This window comes from Eubalaena glacialis, chromosome 19, assembly GCF_028564815.1.
Source record: "Eubalaena glacialis isolate mEubGla1 chromosome 19, mEubGla1.1.hap2.+ XY, whole genome shotgun sequence".
NCBI lineage: Eukaryota > Metazoa > Chordata > Mammalia > Artiodactyla > Balaenidae > Eubalaena > Eubalaena glacialis.
In genome coordinates, this window is record NC_083734.1 from 2,735,475 (window position 1) to 2,752,669 (window position 17,195).

The 17,195-nt window shown below is 45.5% G+C and overlaps 1 protein-coding gene across 1 annotated transcript in view; it reads left to right on the forward strand.

The window, feature by feature from the left end:
- Positions 1-17,195, forward strand: part of LOC133080424 (multidrug and toxin extrusion protein 2-like) — an 85,260-nt gene that overhangs the window by 6,569 nt on the left and 61,496 nt on the right. Inside the window, exons 5-10 of the mRNA XM_061176315.1 lie at positions 723-791; positions 9,812-9,960; positions 10,716-10,758; positions 11,803-11,847; positions 14,664-14,761; positions 16,545-16,642. Of these exons, the coding sequence (XP_061032298.1) occupies positions 723-791; positions 9,812-9,960; positions 10,716-10,758; positions 11,803-11,847; positions 14,664-14,761; positions 16,545-16,642 (502 nt within the window). The remainder of the gene's footprint in view (positions 1-722; positions 792-9,811; positions 9,961-10,715; positions 10,759-11,802; positions 11,848-14,663; positions 14,762-16,544; positions 16,643-17,195) is intronic.

The window sequence follows — 17,195 nt, forward strand, 5'->3', positions numbered from 1 at the left end:
GGGTGCCCCTCCTGCTCTGAGGGTGGCCTGTCACCGCCTCCTGGGGGCTGGAGTCGGTGGTCTTGCTCAGCCAAGGTCATCCTGGGGCTGCCGTCACTGCTAAACGTGAGCCCAGGATGGAAACGAGGGTCTTCAGCTCCCCCCACCCAACTCTGCTGGGCTCTGACCCTTACCTACAGGTTACTGCTTGTGCCCTTGGTTGTCGGGGGCACTGGGTGGGGTCTGGGTGAGAGGCTGACACAAAAGTAGTGCCATTTCTCACTGGAGGACCAGAGCCTGGGGCCAGGCTGCCCAGCCTCGGGTCACCATCTGAGCGATGTAAACTTGCTGTGACTCAGATGACCCATAAAATGGGAGTAGTGATCGTAGCACTGTGTGTGTGAAGGGCTTGGGACGACCCTGCACGTAGCACGTGCTCAGTCCAGGTTTGCTGTTATTATCATTAAATGCACACCGTAGATCAGGGGTATCACCGTCAGGTGTTAACCACAACATTGCTTTTATTAAATACAGAAGTTGTAATGCACCGTGGGTTTAGGAAAAACTAGGTTGTTGGCGCCCCTGGTTGACGCAGGTGACTGTGATCCTTTAGTTAGACTGTACGTCCTGTGTGACAGTCGACAAGGACAGATGTGGACACCATGTGATCTGAGACACAGATCACCAGCTGCTCCCGCCTGGTCCCCGGATGCTTGCCACACCTGGTCTGCTGTTCCTTGCAGGTTGTGACTGTCGCTGGGATTTCCGTTGGAACTGGCTTTGCCTCCGCTTGTGACGCTCTCATGTCTCAGGTGAGGACCACCCTGCCCCACAGACCTTTCTTTGTCAATTATCTTTCGTTTTAGAACCAATCTAGGGGACTGAGGACAGGCTGTGGTTTTGCGGCCTGTTGTTTGTCAGATACCCCGCTGCTGATGGCTGTGAATGAAGTGGAGCTGGCTTCGCTAATCCTGTCCTCTGCATCCATCTGCTTAGGGCTGTTTTCCTTTTTCTGTCCTGGCTGATCCCTCCCACCCTAAAACCATCCTCCTTCATCCACTGCCCCTCTGTCTCTCCTCTCCTTCAAACCAAGCTGCTTGAAGGTGTCCCTTGTGGTCCCTGTCTGGACACCGCCCTGGACTCAGCACCCATCACTGATTCCGTTCCTGTGCATCCCCCCACCCCCCATCCTGGTCCTCAACCCGCTCAGCCACCGCCGCTCTCCACCACTCCCTGGTTGCCATGGTTGCAGATCCTGCCGGTGGTCCAGCCACCTCTCTGGTGGCTCCTTCTCAGTCTGTGGTGTCTGTTCTTCTTCTTCCTGCCCCTTGGAGCCCCCTGCCCTCACCTGCCTCCCACTGTGGTACATCCTCCCCCGGCTGCTGTCTCCCCCGCCGCCAGCGGTGGTGAAGACTCACATCGCCATCTCCTGCCCACATCTCTTCCCGGAGGGCCAGGCTCCATTCTGTCCTCAGACCCAGCTCATCCAGGATTAAGCTCACCAGTGTTCCCCTGTAGAGTTCCCTCTCTCAGGAATACACCACCCGCTACTCAAGCCAGAAGCTGTCTGCTTCCTCCCCCATCTCCACACGTTAGCAGAACTGTTGATTGCTATTGACTTTGACTCGTAGTGTTTCTTGACTCTGCTCGTTTCTCTCCATCCTTACTGCTTGTCTCGGGATTGGGAGCTCTGGGCTGGTGTGCAGGCATCACCAGCGCAGAGACAGATGCCAGTCAAGGCCTTTTACTCCTGGCTCTGTCTCTTATCTCACCCACCTGATCTATAACCATAGTGGTTTTCCTTCTAGACTCTGAGCTCCTTAGGGAGAAAGGCTGTGTCCCTTTCAGTCTCTGAAGCCCTATGGTTCAGCATTGTGCTTGCTATATAGTGGTACCTTGGAAATTTGTTGAATGGGTGAGAAGGAGAGAGAGAAGGAGGCAGAGATGGGTGGATGGATGGATGGATGGATGAGTGGCTGTATGACGAATGAGTGTGTAGATGAATGAATGGGTTGGATGTATGATTGATGGATGGATGGATGGAGTGTGGATAGGAGGGTGGATGGATGATGGATGGATGGATGAATGGGTGGGTGGGTATATGATGCATGAGTGGATGAATGAGTGGGTGGGTGGGTGGGTGGATGGTCGGATGGATGAATGAATGGCTGGAGCGGGGTGGTATATGATGGATGAGTCCTACCTTTAAACCCAAAGCCTGGGAGAGTGAGGACAGGGTTACATGCCAAGGAAGGAGCAGTGCTGAGCGAATGTAGTATCTCCTGAGCTGTTGCCCTCGGCTCCCATCAGGTAATGCATGAGGGTTTCCTGAGATCATTTTTCCAGGCTAAGCTGAACATGACTCTGAAGGACTTAATGTAATTTAGGCCAAAGCTAACTCTGGATTGGCGTGATATAGGATATGAAATTTTATTTCAAAAGAGTTTTTTGGGTCCCTTTTTTTTTTTTTTTGCACCATTTCAACATTTCAGTCATTTTTATTCATATATATATATTTTTTAACAAAAAGGCTGTATCTTAATTTATTTCCCCACTTATCAATATATAATGGACATCTTTCTCTATTATTAAATGTACTTCCATTAGTGGCACATTGTTTCCCAAATTTTATTTTATTTATTTATTTATTTTTATTTCTGAGGTATACATTTTAAAGTAAAAACTAGAATTATGACTTATAACATTATACCAGAACATATAAGATTTTTAGAAATTTCATGTAATGTCTGAAACATTTATATTAACATATTTCCGTACAAATAACCCAAAGAAACTTTAGTATTAGTTGTTTTGTTTGTTTTTTTATACTGCAGGTTCTTATTAGTCATCAGTTTTATACACATCAGTGTATACATGTCAATCCCAATCGCCCAATTCAGCACACCACCATCCCCACCCCACCACAGTTTTCCCCCCTTGGTGTCCATATGTCTGTTCTCTACGTCTGTGTCTCAACTTGTGCCCTGCAAACCGGCTCATCTGTACCATTTTTCTAGGTTCCACATACATGTGTTAATATACGATATTTGTTTTTCTCTTTCTGACTTACTTCACTCTGTATGACAGTCTCTAGATCCATCCACGTCTCAACAAATGACTCAATTTCGTTCCTTTTTATGGCTGAGTAATATTCCATTGTATATATGTACCACAACTTCTTTATCCATTCATCTGTCGATGGGCATTTAGGTTGCTTCCATGACCTGGCTATTGTAAATAGTGCTGCAATGAACATTGGGGTGCATGTGTCTTTTTGAATTATGGTTTTCTCTGGATATATGCCCAGTAGTGGGATTGCTGGATCATATGGTAAATCTATTTTTCGTTTTTTAAGGAACCTCCATATTGTTCTCCATAGTAGCTGTATCAATTTACATTCCCACCAACAGTGCAAGAGGGTTCCCTTTTCTCCACACCCTCTCCAGCATTTGTTGTTTGTAGATTTTCTGATGATGCCTATTCTAACTGGTGTGAGGTGATACCTCATTGTAGTTTTGATTTGCATTTCTCTAATAATTAGTGATGTTGAGCATCTTTTCATGTGCTTCTTGGCCATCTGTATGTCTTCTTTGGAGAAATGTCTATTTAGGTCTTCTGCCCATTTTTGGATTGGGTTGTTTGTTTCTTTAATATTGAGCTTCATGAGCTGTTTATATATTTTGGAGATTAATCCTTTGTCCATTGATTCGTTTGCAAATATTTTCTCCCATTCTGAGGGTTGTCTTTTCGTCTTGTTTATGGTTTCCTTAGCTGTGCAAAAGCTTTGAAGTTTCATTAGGTCCCATTTGTTTATTTTTGTTTTTATTTCCATTACTCTAGGAGGTGGATCAAAAAAGATGTTGCTGTGATTTATGTCAAAGAGTTTTCTTCCTATGTTTTCCTCTAAGAGTTTTATAGTGTCCAGTCTTACATTTAGGTCTCGAATCCATTTTGAGTTTATTTTTGTGTATGGTGTTAGGGAGTGTTCTAATTTCGTTCTTTTACATGTAGCTGTCCAGTTTTCCCAGCACCACTTATTGAAGAGACTGTCTTTTCTCCATTGTATATCTTTGCCTTCTTTGTCATAGATTAGTTGACCATAGGTGCGTGGGTTTATCTCTGGGCTTTCTATCTTGTTCCATTGATCTATGTTTCTGTTTTTGTGCCAATACCATATTGTCTTGATTACTGTAGCTTTGTAGTATAGTCTGAAGTCAGGGAGTCTGATTCCTCCAGCTCCGTTTTTTTCCCTCAAGACTGCTTTGTCTATTCGGGGTCTTTTGTGTCTCCATACAAATTTTAAGATGATTTGTTCTAGTTCCGTAAAAAATGCCATTGGTAATTTGATAGGGATTGCATTGAATCTGTAGATTGCTTTGGGTAGTATAGTCATTTTCACAATATTGATTCTTCCAATCCAAGAACATGGTATATCTCTCCATCTCTTTGTGTCATCTTTGATTTCTTCCATCAGTGTCTTATAGTTTTCTGCATACAGGTCTTTTGTTTCCCTAGGTAGGTTTATTCCTAGGTATTTTATTCTTTTTGTTGCAATGGTAAATGGGAGTGTTTCCATAATTTCTCTTTCAGATTTTTCATCATTAGTGTATAGGAATGCAAGAGATTTCTGTGCATTAATTTTGTATCCTGCAACTTTACGGAATTCATTGATTAGCTCTAGTATTCTGGTGGCATTTTTAGGATTCTCTATGTATAGTATCATGTCATCTGCAAACAGTGACAGTTTTACTTCTTCTTTTCTAATTTGTATTCCTTTTATTTCTTTTTCTTCTCTGATTACCATGGCTAGGACTTCCAAAACTATGTTGAATAATAGTGGTGAGAGTGGACATCCTTGTCTTGTTCCTGATCTTAGAGGAAATGCTTTTAGTTTTTCACCATTGAGAATGATGTTTGCTGTGGGTTTGTTGTATATGGCCTTTATTATGTTGAGGTAGGTTCCCTCTATGCCCACTTTCTGGAGAGTTTTTATCATAAATGGGTGTTGAATTTTGTCAAAAGCTTTTTCTGCATCTATTGAGATGATCATATGGTTTTTATTCTTCAATTTGTTAATATGGTGTATCACATTGATTGATTTGCATATATTGAAGAATCCTTGCATCCCTGGGATGAATCTCACTTGATCGTGGTGTATGATCCTTTTAATGTGTTGTTGGATTCTGTTTGCTAGTATTTTGTTGAGGATTTTTGCATCTATATTCATCAGTGATATTGGTCTGTAATTTTCTTTTTTTGTAGTATCTTTGTCTGGTTTTGGTATCAGGGTGATGGTGGCCTCATAGAATGAGTTTGGGAGTGTTCCTTCCTCTGCAATTTTTTGGAAGAGTTTGAGAAGGATGGGTGTCAGCTCTTCTCTAAATGTTTGATAGAATTCACCTGTGAAGCCATCTGGTCCTGGACTTTTGTTTGTTGGAAGATTTTTAATCACAGTTTCAATTTCATTACTTGTGATTGGTCTGTTCATATTTTCTATTTCTTCCTGGTTCAGTCTTGGAAGGTTATACCTTTCTAAGAATTTGTCCATTTCTTCCAGGTTGTCCATTTTATTGGCATAGAGTTGCTTGTAGTAGTCTCTTAGGATGCTTTGTATTTCTGTGGTGCCTGTCATAACTTCTCCTTTTTCATTTCTAATTTTATTGATTTGAGTCCTCTCCCTCTTTTTCTTGATGAGTCTGGCTAATGGCTTATCAATTTTGTTTATCTTCTCAAAGAACCAGCTTTTAGTTTTATTGTTTTTTGCTATTGTTTTCTTTGTTTCTATTTCACTTATTTCTGCTCTGATCTTTATGATTTCTTTCCTTCTGCTAACTTTGGGTTTTGTTTGTTCTTCTTTCTCTAGTTCCTTTAGGTGTAAGGTTAGATTGTTTACTTGAGATGTTTCTTGTTTCTTGAGGTAGGCTTGTATAGCTATAAACTTCCCTCTTAGAACTGCTTTTGCTGCATCCCATAGGTTTTGGATAGTCGTGTTTTCATTGTAATTTGTCTCTAGGTATTTTTTGATTTCCTCTTTGATTTCTTCAGTGATCTCTTGGTTATTTAGTAACGTATTGTTTAGCCTCCATGTGTTTGTGTTTTTTACGTTTTTTTCCCTGTAATTGATTTCTAATCTCATAGCGTTGTGGTCAGAAAAGATGCTTGATATGATTTCAATTTTCTTAAATTTACTGAGGCTTGATTTGTGATCCAAGATGTGATCTGTCCTGGAGAATGTTCCGTGAGCACTTGAGAAGAAAGTGTAATCTGCTGTTTTTGGATGGAATGTCCTATAAATATCAATTAAATCTATCTGGTCTGTTGTGTCATTTAAAGCTTCCGTTTCCTTATTTATTTTCATTTTGGATGATCTGTCCATTGGTGTAAGTGAGGTGTTAAAGTCCCCCACTATTATTGTGTTACTGTCGATTTCCTCTTTTATAGCTGTTAGCAGTTGCCTTATGTATTGAGGTGCTCCTATGTTGGGTGCATATATATTTATAATTGTTATATCTTCTTGGATTGATCCTTTGATCATTATGTAGTGTCCCTCCTTGTCTCTTGTAACATTCTTTATTTTAAAGTCTATTTTATCTGATATGAGTATAGCTACTCCAGCTTTCTTTTGATTTCCATTTGTATGGAATATCTTTTTCCATCCCCTCACTTGCAGTCTGTATGTGTCCCTAGGTCTGAAGTGGGTCTCTTGTAGACAGCATATATATGGGTCTTGTTTTTGTATCCATTCAGCAAGCCTGTGTCTTTTGGTTGGAGCATTTAATCCATTCATGTTTAAGGTAATTATTTAAGGTAATTTAAGGTAATTATCGATATGTATGTTCCTATGACCATTTTCTTAATTGTTTTGGGTTTGTTTTTGTAGGTCCTTTTCTTCTCTTGTGTTTCCCACTTAGAGAAGTTCCTTTAGCATTTGTTGTAGAGCTGGTTTGGTGGAGCTGAATTCTCTTAGCTTTTGCTTGTCTGTAAAGCTTTTGATTTCTCCTTCAAATCTAAATGAGATCCTTGCTGGGTAGAGTAATCTTGGTTGTAGGTTCTTCCCTTACATCACTTTAAGTATATCATGCCACTCCCTTCTGGCTTGTAGAGTTTCTGCTGAGAAATCAGCTGTTAACTTTATGGGAATTCCCTTGTATGTTATTTGTCGTTTTTCCCTTGCTGCTTTCAATAATTTTTCTTTGTCTTTAATTTTTGCCAATTTGATTACTAGGTGTCTCAGTGTGTTTCTCCTTGGGTTTATCTTGTATGGGACTCTCTGTGCTTCCTGGACTTGGGTGGCTATTTCCTTTCCCATGTTAGGGAAGTTTTCGACTATAATCTCTTCAAATATTTTCTCGGGTCCTTTCTCTCTGTCTTTTCCTTCTGGGACCCCTATAATGCGAATGTTGTTGTGTTTAATGTTGTCCCAGAGGTCTCTTAGGCTGTCTTCGTTTCTTTTCATTCTTTTTTCTTTATTCTGTTCCGCAGCAGTGAATTCCACCATTCTGTCTTCCAGGTCACTTATCCGTTCTTCTGCCTCAGTTATTCTGCTATTGATTCCTTCTAGTGTAGTTTTCATTTCAGTTATTGTATTGTTCATCTCTGTTTGTTTGTTCTTTAATTCTTCTAGGTCTTTGTTAAACATTTCTTGCATCTTCTTGTTCTTTGCCTCCATTCTTATTCCGAGGTCCTGGATCATCTTCACTATCATTATTCTGAATTCTTTTTCTGGAAGGTTGCCTATCTCCACTTCATTTAGTTGTTTTTCTGGGGTTTTATCTTGTTCCTTCATCTGGTATGTAGCCGTCTGCCTTTTCATCTTGCCTATCTTTCTGTGAATGTGGTTTTTGTTCCACAGGCTGCAGGATTGTAGTTTTTCTTGCTTCTGCTGTCTGCCCTCTGGTGTTTGAGGCTATCTAAGAGGCTTGATGGGAGGCTCTGGTGATGGGTAGAGCTGACTGTTGCTGTGGTGGTCAGAGCTCAGTAAAACTTTAATCCACTTGACTGTTGATGGGTGGGGCTGGGTTCCCTCCCTGTTGGTTGTTTTGCCTGAGGCAACCCAACCCTGGAGCCTACCTGGGCTCTTTGGTGGGGCTAATGACAGACTCTGGGAGGGCTCATGCCAAGGAGTACTTCCCAGAACTTCTGCTGCCAGTGTCCTTGTCCCCACAGTGAAACAGAGCCACCCCCCACCTCTGCAGGAGACCTTCCAACACTAGCAGGTAGGTCTGGTTCAGTCTCCCATGGGGTCACTGCTCCTTCCCCTGGGTCCTGATGCGCACACTATTTTGTGTGTACGCCCTCCAAGAGTGGGGTCTCTGTTTCCCCCAGTCCTGTCGAAGTCCTGCAGTCAATTCCCACTAGGCTTCAAAGTCTGATTCTCTATGAATTCCTCCTCCCATTGCCGGACCCCCAGGTTGGGAAGCCTGACGGGGCTCAGAACCTTCACTCCAGTGGGTGGACTTCTGTGGTATAAGTGCTCGCCAGTCTGTGAGTCACCCACCCAGCAGTTATGGGATTTGATTTTACTCTGATTGCACCCCTCCTGCCGTCTCATTGTGGCTTCTCCTTTGTCTTTGGATGTGGGGTATCTTTTTTGGTAAGTTCCAGTGTCTTCCTGTCGATGATTGTCCAGCAGTTAGTTGTGATTCTGGTGCTCTCGCAAGACGGAGTGAGAGCACGTCCTTCTACTTCGCCATCTTGGTTAATCCCAAATTTTAAATAGCTTTTTAAAAAGATTATAAAGGCCAAACACATATATAAATTTTAGGTTATCTAGAAAAGTATTTTAAAAAGTGGAAAAAAATCACTAAGATTTACCCCCGCCCATCCCCCAGTTACCTCTATTAACTTTTTGGTGAATATCCTACAAATATGTCAATCTGTGTACATTTATACACCCACACAATTCTAGAATTTGCATATGGTTTTTTTTTTATCCCTCCCCTTCAACAGTGTTTGGAGAATGTTCTGTTTCAGTGAAGTCGGTGTATACTTTCCCATTTAGTATTTGCATAATATTCTGTAATATGTCACTGGTATTTCCATTCTTCTGTTATTGAGTGTTTAATTTAGTCCCATTGTCTCTTTTAATGTGTGTTGAGGTCGGACGCTTTTGGTTGAAGAAAGAGACAGTCATTCCGTTACTTGCAGAAGAGAGGAGGCCTGGGCTGGGGCACTGGGGAGTGGCCTGTCCACCTGCCCGCTCTCTGTGCCCCGGCCTCCCACCTGTCCCTCTGCCGCTCGTGGGGTTCCTCTGCTTGGAGCTGTCCAGTGACCCCCTCCCCCTCCCCTCCCCTCTCCCCTCCCCTCCCCCCTCCCTCCTTCTCCCTCCCCTCCCCCACTCTGTTCCAGCCCTGCAGCACCCCCAGGCCGCTCCCGCTCATTCTCTTGCCATCAGCCCCCGGGTGAGGCCCCCCCATCACCAGGTCAAGAGCCGTGCTCACCGCTGCCCCCAACACTCCATCCTCTTCCCCTTCCCGGATTGATTTTTTTCTATGAGAGCAGGGACTTTGCTCCCTGCTGAGTTAGTTCCCAGGCCTCACGGCTGTCTGGCCCATAGTAGGTGTTCTAGAAGTATCTGCTGAATGAATCCGGAAGGCTCTAACATGTGCCCAGTTCTTCTCACACCTTTTAAGCTCAGCTCTTTCCTGCCCGGTTCCCTGGAGCAGGGGACCAGTCGTCCCGGGCAACCAGCTCAGCGGCTGGGGTGGGAGCATATGGCAGGAAGCACCCGGCAGGGCTGCTGGTGGCGGGCAGGGCGCTTCCGGTGGGGGTCTGTTCGCGGGGCAGGCGGCCCAGGCGCTGCGTTCTCCATCACTGTATTTGTGTTCCCGAGTCCTTTGGAGCCAAGAACCTAGAACGTGTGGGGATCGTCCTTCAGAGAAGCATCCTCATCCCGATGCTGTGCTGCTTCCCGCGCTGGGCCCTCTTCCTCAACACCAAGCGCCTCCTCCTGCTGCTGAAGCAAGACCCCGAGGTCTCCAGGTCAGCCGTATCTCTAGCGTCACAACCCCAGGGTCACGGTCAGTGGCTGGCTGGTTATCTTGCCTGTGCTGACATTTTCAGTCAGTCACCTGGAATTGAACCCTGTGGAAGGTGGAAGCTGTGACTCTGGCCTGCGGGACCCTGGGCTGGTGGGGACCCCCCTGATGCGGATGCAGGGGGACCCTGCCCTCCGGGAGACATGGCCCCGCCTGCTCTTCGCGGAGTTTCTCCATTTGGCGTTTTGCACACGCACAGAGTGTCTTTCCCCGATGCGGTAGCAGAGAGGGCAACGCGGTCGCCTCCCGCTTGTTTTTAGAGTCGGGATTGTTAACCCTCAGTTCTAGCAGGCTCCCCAGTGATGTTGGGGATGCCGGATGCAGGGGGGCTGTGCTTTCTGGAGACTGTTGGTCGTGCTTCCTTGTGAGGTACAGCTGCAGTCCTGGCTCTTCCAAGAGGCTTCCGAATTTTGCCCAACTTTCAGTTCATTTGGCTGTGTTCCTTCCAGCTTTTCTGCCTGGGATGACCTGAAAAATGTCAAGTCCAGCTCCCCTGAGTAAGCAGACATTTAGCAGGCCTGATGTGATGTCGACTTACGTTGCAAGGAAACAGTTACTTACAAGTGTTATTAACTTTCTCCCATATAAATTATTTTTAGTTGTAATTTTTAGAAAATACTCTGTGGATTCAGCTTGAAGACAGCATGACCAGCAATTGTTTTAATATTAACTGGAGGCTCTTTTTGTTGTCTGTTTCAGGAGAGCCCAGATCTATGTGATGATTTTAATCCCTTCTCTTCCGGTGAGTGTCAACAACATACTTGTGTTTCCGTACACGAAGCAGCTCGTGGACGTGGACGCGGGCCTCCTCTCCTTTTGTTTGTTTATTTTATCAAAGTGCTATTCATGCAAAAGTTGAAAATTTCTTGGACCTGTCGCCCCCACCCCACTGATCCTCAGAGCTTGTGCCACTTTGATGTCCAAGAGCTTAAATTAAATATAAACGCTGATAAGGGGAAGACATTTCCTTCTTTATTCTAGGGTTACTTTTTTTTAAATTAATTTTTATTGGAGTATAGTTGCTTTACAATGTTGTGTTAGTTTCTATTGTACAGCAAAGCGAATCAGCCATATGTATACATATGTCCCCTTTTTTTTGGATTTCCTTCCCGTTTAGGTCACCAAAAAGCACTGAGTCGAGTTCCCTGAGCTATACAGTAGGTTCTCAATAGTTATCTATTTCATACACTATTTTATATCAACAGTGTATATATGACAATCCCAACTTCCCAAGTCATCCCACCCCCTCCTCCACTTTCCCCTCTTGGTGTCCATATGTTTGTTCTCTACGTCTGTGTCTCTATTTCTGTTTTGCAAATAAGATCACCTGTACCATTTTTCTAGATTCCACATATATGCATTAATATACGGTATTTGTTTTTCTCTTTCTGACTGACTTCACTCTGTATGATGGTCTCTAGGTTAGGGTTACTTTTGATTCCAAATTAATCAGGATGCTTCCTGGGTTCCGCCTGGATTTGGGGAAGGACCGCCAGCTGTCACCCTCGCCAGCTGTCACCCTTGGAGCCATTCAGATGTCAGGGCAGCGAGTGGCTTCTCTTGAGCTGGTTAGAATTCACTTTTGTCCTCACGCAGTCCGCTCTGGGAAGATCCAAATAGTTAGCATTTGATTATCCTAGCATTTGGTTAGTGTGGGTCTGAGTCTCTGAATTTGAGGTCACATAACAAGATTAAATATCTTACTAAAAACCAGAACCGACGTAAACTGTGGGAATGAGACTTTTTTTTTAATCAACGAGAGCTGTTTTTCTATTTTATCTTACAGGCCACATTCCTGTTCCAGCTGCAGGCAAAATATTTACAAAGTCAGGTACAGATTTTTTAATATTTTTACTCCATAATACTGGGAATGTGTAGTAAATATTTTTTTCCCTAATTCAACGTGGTATTTCTATTCTGTTTATTAACAATAATTTGTCTGTTTACTCTGTGCCAGATACTGTTCTAAATGCCTTATAAATATATTAACTTAATTCTAATAACAATGTGAGTAGGCTCTATCTTTTCCATTTTTAGATAAGAAAACTAAGGTACATAGATGATGTGACTTGCCCGAGGTCATACAGATTGTAAGCCAAGGAGCTGGGATTTGAACTCAGTCTGGCTCCAAAGTCTGATCTAAAGTTTTCGATATTTAAAAGTCTGTATTTCTGGGGCGGGCTTTTCCCTAGCTTTCCCCAGTTTGGGTTTTAGGCAGACACACCCAACAGCGTGCTGAGAGTCATTTCTCGCAATCTTGCAAGAAAGTAATTATTTTACCCAGCTTTACAGAAGAGGAGAGTTAGGGCTGAAGAAGAGGGTAGGTTCTGAGTTGGGATTCAGAGCTAGATTTTTTTCTGCAAACTATTCTGCCTTAAGGATCTGCTTCGAGTATTTCTCTTTCTAACATGACAGCCCAGTGCTGGGCTAGGCCTGAGGGTTACGGTGGAAGGCGGGCTGCAAGGTGGAGTGGGCTGGAGGTCCGAGGCTCTGGGCCGTCCCAGCTCACACCGCCCCTTTCCCCAGGCTCAGTGAGACTCGGGAGCCAGACCGAATCAAACGTGTGGCTCCTCGTTGTGGGGGCCACCTGGGACCCGTCCCCCACCGGGCTGCACCCTCTCCATCCGGGCCGCACCTGCAGCCCGTCGTGCGTCCATCTCGCCCATCCTTAAACCACCCCCCTTCCTTGCTCTGTGCCCCGACCCTGACTGTGCTTAGACAGAGATGCACTGAGGCTCCAGCAGAGGCCTTGTTGCACTGAGGTCCCCAGGGGAGCGGGCTTTGGTCCAAGCTCCAGGCTGAGCACTGTCACCACCTGCATGTCCACAGCCCGCTTTCTGGCCCTGCGGGACCGGCCAGAGTGCCACGCTGCCAACTGGGCCGCCGCCCACCCACCCCGAGCCCCCGGTAAAAATATCTTAGGGAATTTTCCATAAAAGTAATGGACAGTTTTTTCCCTGAGGTTCTACCCCGAGCTCTGGCTGGGTGGAGTCTTGTGGATGGATGTGCCCCGCCCTAGAGAGATGCCCGGCCCCGTCACATCCTCTAGGCCACCTGGTTTCTGCCTTTGCACCGGCCTCAGACTGACTCTGGCGCCTGTTTTAGGGGAGGAGGACCCAGTGTCCCACGGCCACCATCGCAGCCGTGTGCAGGGCCCCCCGGGGTCTCGTGCAGCACAGGGCAGGGTGGGTGCGGGCAGAGTGGAGAGGCACCCCAGCCCACCGAACTCAGCCCCCAATGCCTGCGTGTCACCGTTTGTCCACGAAGCCATTGCACTTTGACAGTGGTCAGCCGTTTAAATGCAGGGGGAAAATGCAGAAGTCTTACTTAAAGAAAGTACCAGTGTCGTGTGGGCAGCAGATACAAACGAAGTGAGTAAAGTAAGAACAAAGGGATGAGTGTTCGCCGCAGCCCTGCTCCGCCACGGGCATCGCTGGGTACCCTGGATGAGGTGACCTCGTGTGCCCCCCAGCCTCAATCCTGGCGCCTCGCAGGTGGTCTTTCCTTATAGACCTCACGCTGGGACTGGCTGGCTCTTGGCGTGGTTGTCCCCTCTCTTTTCTCTCTGTGATGCTGTCGTCACGCAGAGGCAGTTACCCACCGGGTGGGTCTGGCTCAGGCGGCACCAGAGGGGGAGACGCCCCGTGGTCCCGACTCCTGCCGTTGTTGGTCTTGGGTTACTTTGCTGTCATTTAAAATTGTCGCCTGTTTAACTCTGAATGTTCATTTCATCACCTGTTCAGGAAAACTTCAGTCTTCCTCCTGCGTTTGCCCTTCACTCTCACACGACTACCACGCTCAGAAGTGACATCAGACGTGGGGTTTTTTTCCCCACACCAAGCAATCCAGGGCACCAGCTGGGTGTCGTACAATTTCACCCTGACACTGTGTACCTGGAGATGGCGTCAGATCCCAGGGGTTAAGGGCTCAGTCCCACGTGCCTGCTCCCCTGACCCCCCCAGAGGCTCACTGCAAGTCCAGGTTGTCACCTGTGCTGACCAGTTGGCTATAAATCAGAGGTTCCCACGACCTCCTCTTGGGTTCGATTAATTTGCTAGAACTCCTCACAGAACTCGGGAACACTGTCTCTTACTGTTCACCGGTTTATTATAAAACGGCATGATAAAGGATCCAGGTGGACATCCGGGTGGAAGAGGTGCGTGGGGCAGGGTATGGGGAGGGGCTTGTGCCCGTGTTCACCCGCCTGGAAGCTCCCCGAAGCCCGCGCTGTTGGGACTTTACGGAGGTGTCCTCACAAGGGCACGATCATTCATTAGCTCCATTTCCAGCCGGTCCCCCCTCTCTGGAGAGTGGGGGTGGGGAGCCTGAAAATCATGGTGACCGGCCCCCATCAGGAGCCCATCCTGGGTCGCCTCATTAGAACCAAAGATACTCCTGGTGCTCTTGTAACTAAGGAATTCATAAGGCGTTCAGGAGCTCTGTGTCAGAGGCGGGGTCAAAGACCAAATATTAGAGTAAGAGATGCTCCTGGTGCGCTCAGCACTGAGGGAACGGCAAGGGTTTTAGGAGCTCTGTGCTGGGAACCGAGGGAACAGAGACCAATGTATATGTCTCCTGCTCTCTCTCACCACCCAACTGACTGGCTGTTGGAAGTGCTCACGTTCCCTGTTTGCTTGGGGCTCTTAGGGCATCATCATGCCTCAAGTGGTTACCGGCATTGCAGCGAACGACCTCAACGTGGGCACGAATGCTCTCCTGCTGTACGCCCTGCACTTCGGAGTCATGTGAGCAGTGACCCCTCCATCCCCCATGTACTGAGTGCCTGCTGTGTGCCGGCTGGGATGCAGGGGAGGGGGCAGCCCGGTGGGGAATGCCAAGCTGTGTTCATAGGCGGTAGGTGCCCTGGAACCCGGGAGGGAGGAACAGTGGGGCTTAGTCTGGGGAGAGCGGGGAGCTGACACCCGCCCGGAAGAGGGTGACCCCGAGCCTGGGCAGACAGGGAGGGGTGACCCCAGCAAAGGCAGGAGGTGGGCAGAGGCCTGTAGGGATTTTCCCGTTGTCCCTGGATTGTAAGGAATGGAGCCAGATTCCGTCTCAAAGAAGCTCGAGCAGGCAGGGGTCACACAGAGTAAGACCTCCCTGGGCGGGTGCCATGTGCTGGTCCCCCCCTCGCTTGAGGCCCCCAGAGCCTGCTTCCTCCGTGTGGCTGGCGTGATCTCACCAGCACTCGTGGACCGGGCCCCGGCAGTTTTGAGGTGGTTTAGGGCAGTGTGTTCTTTCTTTTTTTCGGCTGTGCTGCACAGTTTGCGGGATCTTAGTTCCCCCACCAGGGACTGAACCTGGGCCGCTGCAGTGAAAGTGCACAGTCCTAACCACTGGACCGCCAGGGAATTCCCTAGGGCAGTGTGTTTCTTTATAAATGAAAACTGGTTTCGTGGGTCATGACCAGCACTTTGAAAAGTTAAATATATTATGAATGAAATAAGATGAAATAGAATAGAAAATAGAAGGTGGCCTGGGGGTGTTTTTCATGAGACGTTTGCTTCTATGGCATGTGGGTACTGGATAGTGACGGAAATTTAATTCTTACTGTCGGTTGCAGTAAAAAATATATACAAAAGCCGTTAATTGAAGGATTGTGCAGAGTTGGAACACAGACCAATCAATGAAAAAACATTTGTAACACCTTCCAGAAAACCGAAAGAGGCTTTGGCCGTGGGGGAATGAAGAGTCAGGGGCCAAGTTTGAGAAGCGGTGACATTGACCCACATAAGCATCTCAGCAGGCTTCTCTGAAGATGAACCTCAGAGACTGTCTTTTAGAAGGTTTTTTTAAACAGATATACAGAGGGCAGTTTGGGAATAGGTGGGTAAGAGGAGAAAAACACAGGAATGGATTAAGAAATGATAAAATGTGAGAACTGGTCAGGAGAGTGAAATGAAAAAATAGAAGAGAATGCAGAGTTCCTAGGTGTCTGTGCCAGAACAGGGCACATTCTATCTGTGGGGATAAAATGTCATCCATTGACGATGCTCTCAGGTTATTTCCCAAGACAAAACAAATTTATTATAATCCTGGGAAATAAAACTACTATGACCTTAGACCAGTTGTTGAACACAGTAGCTGTTTGCCATAGCCTTTTTTTTTTTTTAATCTTTGCTGCGCCGGGTCTTAGTTGCGGCATGCATGTGGGATCTAGTTCCCCGACCAGGGATCGAATCCAGGCCCCCTGCATTGGGAGCACGTAGTCTTACCCACTGGACCACCAGGGAAGTCCCTGCCATAGCCTTTGAACTAAGTATGTTTAAGAATTTATTTGATGGTTTATTTAAGGCTATCAGAACAAGGAAGGGTGATAAGTCTTTATGTCCTTTTGCTTTTCTAGTAACATTGGGTTCTTCCGCAAAAATTCAGTCTTGATGAAAAGAAAACAAGTCTATTATAAGTGGATTCAGTGTTTAAAAAGAAGGTAGTCCAGGAGCTCTGGGCTCATCTAATAACTGTGAGAGCAAAAGCTTATATTTGGGAGGAATGTACTCCAGGTGATGATAGCTTTTTCTCCTTCAGAGGATCTGCCTGGGCGGACACCACTTCCCAGTTCTGCCTGTCTGCTCTTCTCTTCCTGTACGTGTGGTGGAAAAAATTCCACGTCAACACCTGGGGAGGTAATGAGGACATTGATTTCTTATGTTATTTATTGTTCAGAAAGATGTGATTCTGGTCTCTGAATTTTTTTTTCCTCAGAGTTTTTTTGTTTTTATCTTTTGGGAAATTTAAAAATTTTATAAAATATTTAAGTTACTGAAAATATAAAAGTTACAGGTTCAACGTGAGAATTTCAACGTGAAATTCAACGTGAAATTCAAATTCAACGTGAGGCAGCTTTTGTTCATAGAAGCCTACTGGTTTGTAAGAATTAATATTAAATGAGTTAAAATTGCAAATACAAAATCCTAGCTGTTTCTTGCAAATCACTCTGCTCTGTTAAAGTGAAGTTTGATTAATGTCTTATCAAATCACGTGAACAGATGGAACTCTTAAACAATCAGCACCACTGTCAACTTAGCTAAATTCCCTTAAGCATCTTAACATCCATTTGTAAATTTAGTAAAATCTGTTTTTGTTTTCTATTTTTTGAATTGTAAAGTATATGTAATGTAAAATTTGACATTTTAACCTTTTTTTCCCCTTTTATTTATTTATTTTTGGCTGTGTTGG